Source organism: Thunnus thynnus, chromosome 4 (assembly GCF_963924715.1).
Source record: "Thunnus thynnus chromosome 4, fThuThy2.1, whole genome shotgun sequence".
NCBI classification, from domain to species: Eukaryota; Metazoa; Chordata; class Actinopteri; order Scombriformes; family Scombridae; genus Thunnus; species Thunnus thynnus.
Genome location: NC_089520.1, coordinates 23,610,537 through 23,627,385, shown reverse-complemented (window position 1 = coordinate 23,627,385; position 16,849 = coordinate 23,610,537). Strand labels below are relative to the sequence as shown.

The following is a 16,849-nucleotide window of genomic DNA, read 5'->3' as shown; positions in this document are numbered from 1 at the left end:
CCAAACTAACAGTACAAACAAACTTAATTCAACAACTGAAAATCAAACAGTCGATGTTGTGTAAAAGTGTGTCATTTTGGATAACCAGCAGGATGTGCACTGTTATAAAAAAGGCACCAACACAGTACAACAGAGCTGACACCATTTACCATTAAAAACAAACAGTTAAGGCTCCTGACATGAACCATGCAGATAGTTTTCTCTGCTGTGAAATTGTTTATACCCAAGATCCTTATCGCTAGAAGTCGTTTTCACCAGCAGATTGGAGATGTGGTATGAGGCACTCAGCATGTTTATGCTGTTACCCGTCCTTCTGGAAAAAAGCATTGGCGAGGCAACAGTAAACAAGTCGCAGATTAAAATACAACATCAGCGGAGTCTTGTGATTGGTTTGCTCGCTCCACGTGAAAATGTCTTTCGTCAGATGGATGTAACCCTTTACATGCTTGTCCCTAAAATGTTACTGCTTTCATTCACAACACAGCCGTACCAGCATTTTCCCTGGGGTGTTACTAGATCTTGAAGTGGGAAACTGTCAGTACAGATTTCCTTGAATATCGATCCCTGCTCCCATTCACACATATCCCCATGCAGGATATGTCCCTGAACATTTCAAGGATAGACTGCATGTGTGAAAGAGGCTTTGGATGAGGGGCGAAATGTCTTCAGGTATCTACAAACAGAGTCCAGTTGTCCTCGATTCAACCCTCTTTGGAACACCATGACCTGGATGACCGAGAATCTTCACAGACATCCCTCCTTTTCTTAAATTGACAGGAAGGACAGATTTAGACCAATGTTTTAAATTTTTATAGTGTTTTTAGGTAAGTGGCAAAGCATCGAGACAACTAGAGATTTGTGGGTGTTATTATTGTGGATCTTGGTCTTCTAAGTGAATAAATGATATAGTAGAACTAGTTTGAGAATTAGGTTGAGATTCTACTTATTTCAAACTGGAGTGAAAGCAAGAAAAATATATGTGGTGGGGTAATGATATAGCATACTTTTGTAACCTTTGGCTTTGAAACAGAGGGTTGGAGTGACTGATCCCTTGACTGCACATCAAGGAGAGTGAAAGAGAGTCTCACTCTGGCTGAGACATAATCATTGGACTCGTAATATTAGGGAGGGAAATGGGTCGTGGCGGTTGATGATCTGACTCTGGAAGGAGGACCTCCAGGTGTTGTGGCCGTCTACACCAGCAAATTGAGGTGGAGAAGCGCTGATACACCCAGTGAGGAGTGCAGTAATTGGACAGCTGGAGATTTTGGGAAGTAGTTTAGACTTGGAGAGCTGAGTGTAAATAAAGCGCACACAATATGAGACACTTTTAGGCAATTTTCATGCTTTTGTGCTACTGCCAACTAGCTATTTTATGTTACAGCAATGAGGACCAATATTGTGTTGGATCAGTCAAAAACTGGTTTCACAGATGGAATAAACAGTGACATCAAACAGAGAGCCAAACCCGGAACCTCTAGGTTTTGTTACAGAAGAAAGAAAACCACTTTCAAAATCACATCTGTATTTGTAATAACGCACATTACTAAAAGTCCAGCCCTGGAACATAACCATGCTCAACTGTATGTTCTGTGTTTCACTCCATTTTTCAAGATATGGGTGGTATTTTTCACAAAATTATGTAATGAAGTTGTTTATTTAATGTTTCTGTTTTAAGTTGGACTCTTGGGCGATTCTTGAGCTAAGAGGGATCCAAATAAGGAAAAATAAACGAATAAGTGGCCTTTAACAAACAACATTTCCCACAAGCCCAAGACCATCTCAGATCAAAAGATTTAACGATAAATGTTTTAGGTGTTTTTGTATTTATTTTCAGACATTTTTGCCTTTATATTTATTCATAGTCCACAGTAGAAAGGATATGAGAGATATGAGTAAAGATGACATGCAACCAAGGTTGGACTTGAAGCAGGAATGTTGTGATTACATGGTCGCATCGATATTTTTTAAAACAGCAGGGAGATTTCATCTAAAATGTTGGAATGATGATATTAGTGACATGAGCGTGGGTGAATAGCAAACAAACAAACAGTTATGATGACATATAAGAAGCGCCTCGTTGCACTGGAAAAAAAATGATGGAAGATGGAGATTTTATGAATGCAAACAAATTCAGTTATTTAACTTGGTTAAAAACACAAATGGTTCAAATTATATTTGCAAATGCAGTAGTAGACACCCCAGAAACACATTTTACTTTTTCAGGCAGACTGATCAATGAGAGATTGCATTGAGTTTCAGAGGCTGGTGGATGTGACATCAGGACTTTGGCTCCCTATTGATCAAATCTAAGACTTAATTAGGATTCATTTTGCCATGACGTCCCATGAATCCTGGATAATTACAGGAAACTTACAAATGGAGGCAAAAACCACACTGCCAGTCAAACTCACCTTGTGTTGTCATGGTAATACCCCAACAATCCCAGGTTCAACAAATCAGAGTGATGTGAATAAAAATGTAGAGAAGCAGAAGGAAGTGGAAGAGAAGAGGTGTTTCATTTTAAGTGTGGAGATTTAGGTGCAGACCTGCTTGTGTTCAGAAATCACAAACTTAACCTACTTAGCTGACAATGTAGATATTTCTGTCTGTGTGTTTGATTACCTGACCTATTTCTTCAGTGTGTGTAAATGTATTTGTTAAAGGTCAGGACTATGTGACTCATCAGACCAATGATCGGTAATGGAAATAAAACACTCACCAGTCTCTCTCCATTTGTGTGTTTAAGTGTGAACTTTTTGTGTGAGAGTGTGCTATTTACTCACATGTGATACTCTTGCTGGGTGTCGTAAGCGCAGAGTGCGGGAGGCTGCTTTTGCCATTGTCTCCATCATTGCCTAGCAACCTTTCTGGGGTGACATTTGACCTCAATATGAGGGGCTCAGTGTAGGTGTTGGCCACGTCTGAAAAGCAAACATACACAAATACAAACCCAAAGTTTTAAAAAAGACATTTGTTGTCTGTGAGACCACACAGTCTTATGTTTATGTTAAGGTTATTTTGAAGGTGATTCACATTTCCTGCATGAGTAGCAGCTTTTCATGTGGATATTATCAGGTATCAGCAGCAAGCCGTTTTCCCACTTGTAGTAAACATGTCTCCTCCCATGTCATTTCCCATCCACCAGCACTTAATTAATTTAAACAGAGTAGTTCTGCTGACTTCAACAAAGCAGAAGATTTTGTCCGTGTGTGTGTATGTGTCTATGTGTTGGTGTGTGCTCTGTACTGAACTTGCATCTGGAAGCAGTTAAATCACACCCCTTGGGACTGTTTAGGGGTCTATGTGCACGCTTGTGAAACCTGAAATCTGTGTGGGTGTATGTGTGTGCGTGGGTGTCCGTTTGTGTTTGAGAGTGGACTTATATGTGCGTGTATGTGTGTGTGTGTTTGAAATGGACATATAAGTGGATGTACACATCATATGCATACAGTGTCTGGGTGTTTTATGTGTTCACTGGTACTATGCAGCCATACATACACACACACACACACACACACACACACACACACACACACACACACACACACACACAAACACATACACTACACAGAGGCCTTCAAAGCAGGGCAGGCTTGGGCCTCTGAGAGGTGCAGACTCATTCCTGGGCAAATGGGAGCCAGCTGGGTTTGATAAACACACACACACACGTGCACACACACACACACACACACACACGTGCACAAACACACACACACACACACGCACACACACACACACACACACACACACCCACACACACACACACACACACACCACACACACACCACACACACACACGTCCTGTGCATGGACTCAACACTTCCCGGCTATGTTTATTTACTCTATCCACTCCAGCTCACTTCTCTATCTGTTCTCTCGTTCCTGTCCCCTGCCTCTCACACTCTTCGTCTCCAAATTCACATTCCCTCTTCACTCTTACAAATAAATTTCTTCACATATTTGGCATAACTCTATAGATATATTCTGCTGTATAGTCTGCTCTATTCAGCTGTAGAGTAGAGCTGCAAAAGCAAACTTTATTTTACTCAAAAGCAAAAGAAAGATGCAAAATAACACAGGTGTTTTCTTTCAGTGACACAATAAAAACAAAAATGTGATTGTAAGAATGAGCTGAATAGTTGATAGAGTCTAAATATCTGGTTCTGATATTGTGTTTTTCCAAATACAACTACTGTACTGATAGTACAGGCCAACATCTGCACAGTAGAGGGAGAAAAATTTTACATTGTTCATTAAAGCATTACAAGAAGCAAACATGGTACATATCAGAGGTCCATGCAGGAACATGAAGTCATTAGCACCAATGATGATCAGCTGATGATGATCAGCTGATCACCAAATAAAAATGCAAACACAAATCTATTAACATGACATGTTGTCTGTTTTTGTCTGTTTGCATTTTACTTACAGGATAAGTAAACTTTATATAATCTTAGATTATCTACAATAGAGAGGGTCAATTTAATTTGCATTTACTGCACTATGATTTCAGTATTATTCTTACAGTCTCCCTATAATCAAATCATGACAAAATTCTCATTTAAAGATGGCAAAAATTAATCTGTTAAAGACTGAGAAAAAACATTTAATACTTCTAATACGTATTTTTTACTTTTTCACTCACACAAAAGGCATCTGACTCCATGAGATGAGCATGGGTTTTATTTATAACATACTGATAGATGGAACTCTATAATAATTATAGTAATATCTTTTTTCCATATTACCAAAACCTAATAACTTCACAAAAAATAACCATGATGATACTGAGTGTTACATTTACTGACGACAACTATTGTAACAATGAGTCTGAGTCATGTTTGTCAAAATTAAAGCTCAAAATGTTGACACAGTGAATCTGTTATTTAATTCATTCAATGAATCAATTCAATACTGTTCAATTTTTGATGCTTTTTGAAATGTTTGTAATGTTCTGTATTGTTAAACAATGAACCCAGATAGCCCAGATTTCTGAGCACCCTTACCCTGCCCGAAGGAATACTCTCTTTATTTTCTTAGAAAATAAAGTATATCAAAGCTACTGGCCTGAATCACTTGGTTATGTAAGGTGTTCTAACCTTGATGAAGAGGAACAGTGTCTTAAGCAGAGGATTAGTGTTTACCTATGCTCCCATGTGTCTATGTATTTGCAGGCATTTTTGTGTGTAGTGAGATCTCTGTGCGTGTGAAGTTAGAGGAGACGTAAACAGGACCTGAGGGGATGGGAAGTGCTTCCTGCTCTTCCGTTCTATTAGACAGTGGCACACACACACACACACACACACTCACATATATATAAAACACATGTAATTCATACTCCAGTGCTACTCTCCTACATCAGCTACCAGCTCTATCCATACACTGTGTTTTTGTCTTCTGCATGTGGAAGCCATTTCTATGGCCTTGTCTTCCATGTTGTATCCATTAGTCTCAATCAGCCTCCTTCAGATATGAAAGCCACTAGTGAGAACTGTTGCCCTCGACACTGGCAAATGTCTATTTCGGAGATACATATGTGTATAAAAGGCTATGTATGTCAGTGACATGCACTGTACATGTCTATCATTACATAAACCCATCCATCTATCCTTATTTTACTGTCTTGTATTTTATTTTTTTTGCATTTACCGTATTATACACCTAACACTCTGCATAAGGTTTCAGCAAAAAGAAAATAAATCCAACCATACATGTATTCATGTATTTGTAATAATTCATTTAAATTTGATGTATAATATTCCTACTATTAGTTAATCAGTTATCAGCTAACTCATCAACATCAATCTGTTCCTATAATCCATTGTCCATGCAGCTGTTATCCATTTCATCAAAATACTGATGAAAGATCATTAAAAAATATACCTCATATATGTGCTGGCAGGCAACAATTTACTTTAATGACTTTAGGCATTTGGCAGGTTTTTTTAGAATACTGAGATCAGAAATATAATTTCAACAAAAAGCGCTTTAGGTGGCATTTGTGGGTTATACTCAGCATCTTTCTTGTTTTGTTCTCATTCTTTGGAAGCTGCTTTCAGGGGGCGATTATGTCATTACCAAAGCCACACGAAAGCCCTGTGTAAGCAAACTCCGGGAAGGGAAAAGGGCAGTTTCTCAATCATTTTAAGAAGAATCAGGAAGAATTTCTACATCTGTGAAACACAGATTTAGCTAGACAAGAGTTGTGCAAACTCCTTGGAAGTGTGACAAAAGTCAAAGGGAGCATCTCTGCCCTTCTTGGGGGAATGAATGAGCCTTACATACGTACACCAGGTAGCTGAATATCTGTATAACACGTGTACATGCCTACTAAGAGTTTAATCATGTGATCAGCTTAACCCCTCCATGCATCAACACAATAGTCTCATTCAGACTGATGCCAATGGAGCACTATGGGTTAAAATTCTGTAGGTCTTGTGACTCAGTCAAAGCTTTCCTTCTGTAAACGTTCTTAACCACGATTGTTGGAGCTAAACACATCCCCACCAAACCCCTAGTGCCATCCAAGCAGGCCTTCAACCAATTGTGTGTTGGCATCAGCATCAAACCACCAAACCGCCCGACCTCAGAGCCATTTCTGAGATCTGAGAAAGATGAGCCTCTAATTCAAATCAGACCAGAGCAATCAAGAGCCGCCGAAGAGATCTGGCTGTGTGTTTACACGTGTCGGTGAGTATGTGTATTTGTTTGTGCATCCTTGACTGTGTATGTGTGTGTGTGTGTGTGTGTGTGTGTGTGTGTGCATGTGTGCTTGTAGTTTGGTCTATGTACACGTGTCAGTGGCCCTGAAGGGGCGATCCAGAGGAATTTCAAGTCTGCTAGTAAACACAACCTTCACTATTAAAGCAAAAACATATGCATCACATAGGGTAATGGTTATTATGAACACAACACACAAACACACACGTACAGTTTATATGAGCAGGCAACTGATGTGACATATCCTAAATCACCAGCCTGCTGTTCCTCTTGGTATGATCTCTGAGGGGGAGAACAGAGTTTTACCTGCTGCCTTTCAAACCACCTCTACCATGTCCCTACAGCTTCTCTAATACTTCTTTAGCAGCACAGACTTCTAATGCGCATACAAAAGGACGTCTCTAAGGTGTGTACATCCCTTTGGCAAAGACATACAGTACATTTGCGCCCTCACCCACCACCCACAGACAAGAGCAAACAGGCTGAAGTGAAACTCATTCACAGACATAATGTTTAACTGCACCTCTCTTTAATACTGTCTAGTGTTCAATTACACCAGTGGTGCTGAAATAAGGGACGGTCAATTAACTAAACCTCAATTGACAACAATTTGGTAATCAATAAGTCATTTACTAGTTCTAGCTTCAGATTTTTTTCATAATTAGCAGCATTTTGAAAAAAACATTTTGAGTATTCCTCTGTTCCATGATTGTAAATGGACTAATTTTAGGTTTTGGACTGACAAACAAATAATTTGAAAACATCCCTGGGCCTATGGGATATTCTGATGAGCATTTTCCACCATTTTCTGACGTTTTAAAGAATAAATGATTCATCGATTTATCGATAATAATCCCTGTTGCAGTCACACTTGAATGTGCACTAACAAATGGGTGTCCACACTCACACCCTGCTGACTCATCTCTTAAAAACATAAGGATAGAGATAACAGTTGAGAGAACTGGAAAGAAGACACAATGAAATGAGGTGGAGAGCAACCAAGCAGAATAATGTTCAGCAGAGTGCAGTTAGTGGAGACGACGCAGTAGTAGCTCTCTGGCCAACAGTAATGACTGGAACTGATTGAAACCACACAGCAACGCTGGAGTTCTGACCGGGATGAAGGATAATACAAAGAAAAGAGCACACAACTACAGCAACGGTGCGATTTTTATTTGTTTCCTTTAACAAACACACACACACTTATACATGCATACACACACACAGTGAAAAGGAAAGAATAAGCAATTGTTTTCGCTGCCATCCAGCCCAAAGCTGAAAGCAAATACACACACACACACACACACACAGATTCACACATTGTGTAGAGGGGCTGTAAGAGTGCAGCACTGGAATATGTCCAAAATCAGAGATTATAGCTGCTGAGAGAATGAAGCAGTGTAAGCTCATTAAAGACAAAAACTGTCTGCTGTTGAACAGGCTTAAGGGGTATTTAATTGTGTTACTTTGTCTCTGAGATTCCTCTGGTTCCTGGGAAAATACAGCTGCTTTGCTAACTGACTGTAACACTGCTGCATCTTGCTCAAGGAGCCTGAGAAGTCAAGGTTGCTTAACATGGACACCATCACCAGATGCACACACGCACATGCTGTACTGTACAACATATGAAAATAATGACAAACAGTCTCACAGTCATAAACAGTCAAGGGTAAACGGAAATCACTAGTCAGGAAGAGACCATGTGAATTAACAAACAGATCGAAATAAACATCTTGAGAAGCAATGGGAAATGTATACACTGCTCTAACGCATGCATCGGAAGTCTGATATTGGGTTATCACAAACATATTAGCCTTGAGATTTCCTTAGAGGGAATTCCTAACCTCTGGAATAGTTACAAAGTGAGAAGAGGTATTTCAGGTGCCCCTGGTTCCAGAAGTCCCATTCATTTTCTCCATAGACAATGTTACGTGACTCACAGTAAAAACACAAGGTGAGCATTTAGCATTGACTCCTATAGCACATTTCATGAAGAACCATCCAAACACAGCTTCAAATTCTTTCTCATGAGAGACAATATTTCATTCCCAACTGCAATGACAAACCATTTTTCACTGTAATTGAACTACAGCTGTAATTTGTGCCTCTGTCTGGATTCCTCTCTATAACAATGACAGCTGAGGATCTTGGGTATTGTAGTATTTAGAGCTGTCTAGCATGTTGAACAGATGGGAAAAAAACAGGATTTCTTGAAAGTAATAATTAAAACAGGTGGATATAAAATTAACCTAGAGGGTTTTTAATTATCAGTGATCCTGGCTGAGTATGGCTTTTAATTAAGTTCCATGTATTTTATTTGATGTATTATTATTCATCCCTTTACAGTTTTAAAAGCAGTCCTGTTTTAAAAAAATGCTTTACAAATAAAGCTGTTATTATTATCATGATTATTATATTGGTATCAGCATGTATGTTGGCAGATATCCAAAACGAATACTGAAGCAACAAATGTTTGACTGGCACATTGTTTGTTTTATGTGTTTTGTTCATAGTTAAATGTCAATTACATTTACCATTAAACTATATTGTTACAGCCATTTTTGATAATACATTTTATCATTCAACTGTAAAATACTCAGACTTCACTGAGACATCATTATCACAAAATGTTGTTTTGTCTTTGTGTAATATCTATAAATTGTTATCTGATTTGTATTCTTCTAGGGCATCAGTACCCAAAAGAAGTATCAGTCGGGTTCTACATAGGATAATACTTCCACCACTTTTGAACCTGTAGGAGACAACAAGTGCACACATGAAGGGGTTACCGCCATCTTTGTCACTGTGGCAGTAAATGTGCAGTAACTGGCCTCTGGCTCAAGTGTCTTAACACGACAGCTTACTTGCTGATTGACTATCACATCATGTTGACACGATCTGTCAAGAGTTTATGACAGAGGTTGTGAGGATTCAAGAGACTGACTCAAGTAGAGTTGGTGAGAGAGAGCAAGTTAGCGAGAGAGAGAGAGAGAGAAAGAGAGAGAGAGAGAGAGACAGAGAGAGAGAGAGCAGGCCACCAGAGCAGAAGCAGCAACAGTTTCTCAAATGTTTGCGAGATGGTGAAGTAAAAAAAAAGCATGCTCATTTTCGTAGCTCAAATATGCTGTAAAAATGCCTGAAATGACTCCTGGTTTATTTCAATCACTGTGAAACCGAATTAGACACAAGCCTCAACAAACCTCAGTTACTGAAAGGAACGAGGAGGCAAATAGCGTCTAAACACTGGAATGAAGAGAGAGAGATAAAATAAAATAAATGTAGTTTGGAGTGTGACGTAGACAGAGGAGTCATTTCACATATACGAGAGCATGAACAGGATGGACACACAAATGTTACACAGCCTACAGATGCAAAATATATAGAGTAGGGCTGAGCAATTTAAGGAAAATATCTAATTGTAATTTGACCAATATTACAATTGCTATTTGAACTGTTATTCTTTTCTAGAAAGTTTACTCCAGGCCTGTTTTTGTGGACTACAAAGATGGGTACCGAGCATTATCACAAATAGTTTGTTTCTTTAGAAAAACACTCAGATAAAATGGAGCAGTTGCCTGTTGTTGAGGTCCTCCCACCCTCTTCTTTTCAAAACAGTCAATGTAGAGAAATATGTACTTCTAAGTAAACACAGAAAGAATCATTTTAAGTATAATGATGTAAGTCAAAATTGAAGTTATATGCATTTATAACAGCAACGAAACCTGATAAGGACAAACATTTGGTAAGTCACGTATGTCAAGGTAGCTCACTAAAAGTTTTGATGTCAGGCAAATGATACTGGTGACCAGTTTGAACTGTATTTTTAGAGACAGGACGATGATGCAGTATGATGTGCTAGGAAGTTTTAACTAGGAAATTTCAACTAATGTTCAGATGTTTGTCATTTACATTTGATTAATAACATGATAACTGCAAGCTACCTGTCTGAAAATGACATTGGTGTTTCTCTCTTGACCAAAAAAGATCATTGAGCAAGGGTAAATAGTAAAATCACAGGCACACAGAGAGCATATTGACCAGACACCAGCCAAGATTTTCATAGACTTGCCAACTTGTGGGATTAAACTTTAATTAGCTACAGCTGAATAAAATTTCCAGCAACAGTAGGTGTCAAAAGCAATAGTTGCAAACTAAAATGTTCCCCTCCTGCAGTTATTGTTAAAAAACGCTGCTCTTGCAATTTGAGAAACTGTACTATCAAATTTCAATTATGATATAAAAACAAATGAGAGTGACAGAAAGCGAGATAAAGAAAGACGATCACAGAGAAGCGGGTAAAAAAAGATAGAGAAAGAGAAAAAAATAGAGTGAAAAAGATACTAGTGGGGATGAAGAATAAAGGTTAACATATGTAGGTAAGAGGTTCCTATACAAACAGATGGCCTCATTGCATCTTCATGCCTGAGCGAGAGCAACACTCACAACAGTGAGAGGCACACATCTGTCAGCACACACCACCATTCAATGGCCTTGTAATGACTGAGCAGGGCTTTACACACTAACAGCAGAGAAGACTGTTATCCCACTGTGGGGTGACAAGAAGGCTAAAAGCTCTCTCTGGACTAATCTTGTGCATTGTGATTGGCTACTACAGAACAGGGTCAAAAATTCTTATTAAACCATGGCCTAAGAATGTGCAACAGAAATGAATCTATAACCCTTTAACAAGGTCTGAACCAAACTGAAGAGAAAAAGCCATTATTTTTTACAGGGCTTGTTGCATCAGATTACGCTCAATTGCAGGTGTCAGTGATATTGGTGTCTACGCTATATGTGCTGATCCGCACGCAGACAAACACCCACCTTATACCATAGCCATATACATAAAGCAATGTGGCAAAACCATGAATTACGAGAGCCGGATGTGACGTGTCAGAGGTGCTGCTACTTTGACCCAGTGGCCCACTGTGGTACTGCAATTTAAAAAATCTACTGCGTCTCTGAAAACATTTTCCCCACAGAATATCATTATAAAAGACACGTCAGTGAAACTGTATAGCACACTTCCAACTACTCACAAGGTCAGTTCTTTGTTCTGTATTTGCATTTTTAAACCACAAAGATTTAATATTGGTAAAACCCCGTGTTTTTGAGCATTACATCATTAAGGAATTGAAAATTAGACACTAATTCATGTGTCATGAGCTGCACAATGTAGAGGCAAACCAGGAAGAGAAAAACCTTTTTTGGGTAAGAAACTTTCATTAGAATAAAGGGGAGCCATCTTGAAAAAAGTTATCCATTTCTGATTATACATTCATGGTGTTCAGTTAGATCTTTATATGTGCCTGTGTGTTGTGTGTGTGTTCTCAGCTGTGTGTTCTCACTGTAGTTGTGTCTGTTGTGTTGCCCTCTTGCTCTGCAGGCAGAGGAATGGGTGGTGAGGGGTGAATCATGAGCGCTGAAAGCAGGGCCTTGTTGCCCTCAGTGGTAGCTTGACCAATCTTCTCCTCCCCACCCTGGCTCACCAACCTACCCTCAGTCTATACACACACACACACACACACACACACACACACACACACATGCACATTAGACCAGTCGGCCAGACAAGCTGTCTAACTTTAGTGGGAGAGGCCACAGTGTACTTTGTGATGGTGTTCCTGAGGAGCGAGCGCAGGTAAAGTCAGCACAGCCACAAGAACATGTTTGGGCACAAACTTGCTGTTTAATAACTCTAAAACTCTTTAGTGGGTTATTATGATTAAATCGGATGCTGTACTCACACTCATCATGGTACACCACAATGTAGCAGAGAGAAGAGATGTGCGTGTTGGATTCTGTGTTTTGCAAATTCAACACAGCAATCATAAAAGATTGGGTTGAGACTTGCCTTTAAAAAGCAAAAAAAAAAGAAAAAAGAATACAAACTAAAACAACTTAATCAACCAATGAAGATTTTGTGGCAGGTTCCCATGGCAACAAGCCACTTAAATCTCTGCACGCTTCCCTAACTGTTAACCACACCTACCCTAATTACCGCACAGAACCTGCACTCTGTCCTGCAAAGTCAGAGCTGTCGTTTTCTCACTGAAGCTTGAGGGAAACTGATGCGTTTTCAGCCAATCCCCGATGAGTCATTCAGGCATACTATTGCTATGAGTTGGTCCTCCTGTCCACTCCCTACTGCCAGTCAACCCTTACCATGACCAATCACACAAAGGGAAAAGGTCATGGGTTCATTCCCAAATTCCCAAGAGTCCCATTGGTGATTCTGAACGTTCCAGAGCACTGAATTGGTCCTGACCCCTCAGATCATCCAAGGCGTCACACCCCCCCCCCACCCTCCTCACAGACCAACCCCCTATCAACTCACTACACAACTGTTGTGTCTGTCAGTGGTGAGGCCTCTGACCTAATGAATCATTACGACCAAAACACACAATGGCTTTGCTGGTATTTTGTGCGAATCAATAGAAGTCAGCTTCTCCACTTACCATTTGCAATTACTAATTATCAGTCTTAAAGTTTTACACACAACAGTGACACAAGATTATTCCACATCAACCAGTTTCTCATTGGTGAGTACATCAGTCTGTTCTTGTTTTAGGGTGAGAGGGTCTCCTACAGCTTATAAAGAAAGGAAAATGTGCTACATACAGCTATAGACTCACACACATAGTGGCCAACTTTCTACCATAATGAGGTTCACATGCATGAGAGAGCATAGAGAAGTCTTCTCTCTCAGCAGTAGTCCACTAGCTCCTCTTTCTCATAATAAATGGCTTCATCACTCTACAACTACTGTCTGTCTCACTTTTCTTTGAGCCAGCCATACTTGTGTGTATACAGACACACACAAACCACAAAACAACAAAGGAGTTATAATACAGCTTGGTGTTAGTAATTATAAAAATTTGCCTATTCAAGGCATGTTTGGACCCATCGCATAACTCATAACCCATGAAGTGTTCTCTCTCTAATAATATACACAAACAGATGGAGAGCAGTTTTTTGTCACTTTTTTTCTCTGCAGCCTCCTTCTTACCTGTACTGGGACATGGCTTTGGGTTCAGGCAGCTGTTTGCACTCTCTGTGGTGAAGTTTGAATGTGAACTGGGTTGTGGAGCTTTTGGACTGGGGTCCCCATCATCAGGTGGCTCTGGGGAGATGGCAGGGGCACTCCTCTCCTCATCCATTGGGCGTAGGCCTGGCTCTTATTGGAGGAGGTGGGGGGGCAAGGAGTGAGCCTGAGAGAGGAAATAGCCCTAAATATTATTACAGAAATCGCTGCATGAGTCACATGAAAGATTTTTCATTGTCTTAGCTGTGCTTCATAGTGAGAGGTGTTGTCAGGCAAAACTTGAAGCAGCATGAATCCCTTTGAGTCTTTCGAAAACCACTGAAGAAACAGACCGTTTGCTGCTTGAAACAGTGGTAACACAGTGGAAATGACTAATCATTGCTTAATTTCAATTGTTTTTAATTGTTTTAAAATAACAAAAAAAAGTATTAAAACACACAAAAACCAGAGCAGTAAAACAAAACAAACAAAAGCTAACTAAACATTGTTCACATTCACAGAAGTTTAATTCATAATCCCAATCAGTAGATCCCAAAATGTCCAATGATGGCAACGTACAATATATCATACAGACTCACAGGGAAATGTGCATAAAGTGCATAAAAACTGAAATCTTGGATTCGAATATTTCAATCATTTTAGTAATGAAACTGATTCATTAAAGCTCCCAAACAAGCAGACAAATTATGTCCACACACATGTGATGGGTGTAAAACTGTTTTATCAAATTTTGAATCTACTTCATAATAAATTTAAGGCTGCTGGAGAACATTATTCAAGTAGTTAGAGGAGAGTATAACAGAAAGAATGTATAATACTTAAATAATAATAGGCTGAAAGTTATTTTTGGCCCAAGACTACAGCCTTAGTTCTTACCAAATTGTTACAAAGTTTGACTTTCAGTTATTCCATTCTTTATACTTATTAAATGTCTTTTATCTGATATTTTAAAGAGGTCAGAAGCGATCTACAGTCTAACTAATTAATAAGACGGGACAAGTTGAGTATGTGTCACGTGCCAACGTGTGTTTGGCGCGCGCCTACCCTACCAAAGCAACTGGACAGCTGTTTGCGCGCCCCCGCGATGGAGCTCCGCACTCACTGCCCTAAAACTTTCGACTATACCTACCCAGGTTTTTGTGAAAAACGCTTGATGAAGCGAAGTTTACCGTGTGCGTATTTGAAAGATAAAAACTACATCACTCTAAAAAAAAAAAAAAAGATTTAAAAAAAAGCAGCAAAGGGCCTAATTTATGTTTTTAAACAGTAAAAAAAAGTTGTGAGAAGTTTCGAGAAAAAGGGAATGACATCCCACCACACACTCAAAAACAGTGCCAAACTTCTAACTTAAATATATACACCCACGTCTTACTTCCCAAAAGATTTTCAGGCTGAATTTTAGATTATAATCATACTAAATGTTACTGTTAGCTAATAACGGACGTATTGTGTTTACCTTTATTGCATGTCTGCGCTCTGCTTTCCCAAAACGAGTCCCTGCATGCTCAGACCGAGCTCAGCTCAGTGTGGGGATCCTTTATCTGCCTGCATTTATACTTCACGATAACTGACGTTGAACTTCAACAACAGCACAGGAAAACAACTTCTTACCTTCTCTCTGGCTGGGGCACGGTGCAACCGAGCCTGGGCTAATTCATTCTCTGACCGCTCCAGATGGACTTCTCACCCTCCGAGACCTTTCCCCTCCTCTTTCCCTCCGGTCTTGTCACTTTAACACGACCACGAATTTTCTCCCCGGTTCATGTAGGTGACCTAAACTCCCAATTCAATGCATTTTCCTCCAGCGGAGATAGTTTTCTCTCCGCCTCCCAACTTTCTCTCTCCGGCTCGCCCCGTCCTCCAGCAGACCAGATGTTGGGAAGCTTGTGTGTTTCTGCAGGCAGCTCGCTGAGCACTCTGTCTGGACTGCAGGTTTCTCACCTCACACGTTTCTGCACACAAAAATCTAACTACACCGCCTTCCCAAACTTGTTCAAACTCTTAAAAATGAGCAGTATCCGTCCTGTGCACTCGGTCTCTCTACTCTCCGCACTCCCACTATACGTGCCTCAGGGTTATGTGCTGCAACTATTGGACAGGAAACTACAGTCAGCAGTGATTGTGCTTCCTCCAGGCTAGAAACTAGTTGGGCTGAACTATACTGTCATATAATTACCCCTTAACCCGAACCAGACACAGCAGCACTAGGCTAGCTTTCATGAGGAGTTATGAGACCAGGAACCATATGTTTTCTCATTAATAATAGACTTTGTGAAGATGGCAATAATGCAGGTAACTACATAATTACTTAAAAGCATGATCACTATTTAAGATATGGTATCTGCATTTTAATCTCTTATAGCAAATTAACCATATTCCCCTCCATATGGGGTCATTGTTGCTATACAGTATTTGTATCTTTTCAGTTGTTAAAAACAATAGGTGTATTATACACAGGAAAATATCTCCAGGTGCCTTTAATCAGTCAGATGATGTTTTTTTTAAATCATTTAATTAATTAGAACATATTTTTCAAGAACAATTTGTGGTTATAGTGTATAGCGTTTAGTAACATGTTTACATCTTCAAATCAGTGGCTTTTGTTTAGGATGCTATATGTATTGTGCTCTGACGTGACAAGAGACCCAAACTTTAGTTTTTCTGGTGCAGGGTCAGTGTTGTTAGTTTTATGTTGTTGTGATTCACTGTGGGAATTTTCTTCACTCATTATTTCCTGCATGAGGCCAACTAAAATGCCTTGTGTGAGAACTGAATTAGGTTAATTTGTCAGTGATGACTCATGATTCATCGTGGTAATAGAAGTGAAACAACAGAAGAAACACTTCTACTGTAAGTGCACTCCCCCTTATAACGGTATGTCGTTGACATGAGCTGTTGTTGTTTTTTTTTAAATTCCAGCATTAGTTCCATGCAAAAAACAGAGATACTGAAAATAAACTTGGCACATATAATTAACTGATAACAACATATCATCAGTAAGTGAGGGTTTTTACTGATAAACAAATAACACTGAAAAAACAATTTTGTACTCTTGTAACTGGAATGAAAATTGAGACAAAA

General features: G+C 39.5%; 1 protein-coding gene across 2 annotated transcripts in view; it reads right to left on the bottom strand.

The window, feature by feature from the left end:
- mdfi (MyoD family inhibitor) overlaps nt 1–15,879 on the bottom strand; it is a 28,038-nt gene extending 12,159 nt beyond the window's left edge. The window contains exons 1-3 of one of the 2 annotated variants that reach the window (XM_067587735.1): nt 15,380–15,879; nt 13,733–13,934; nt 2,787–2,924 (exon numbers count right to left, since the gene is read on the bottom strand). In XM_067587735.1, the coding sequence (XP_067443836.1) occupies nt 2,787–2,924; nt 13,733–13,883 (289 nt within the window). In that variant the 5' untranslated portion in view covers nt 13,884–13,934; nt 15,380–15,879. The other variant, XM_067587736.1, reaches the window with a different exon arrangement.
- Nucleotides 15,880–16,849: the final 970 nt, after the last annotated feature.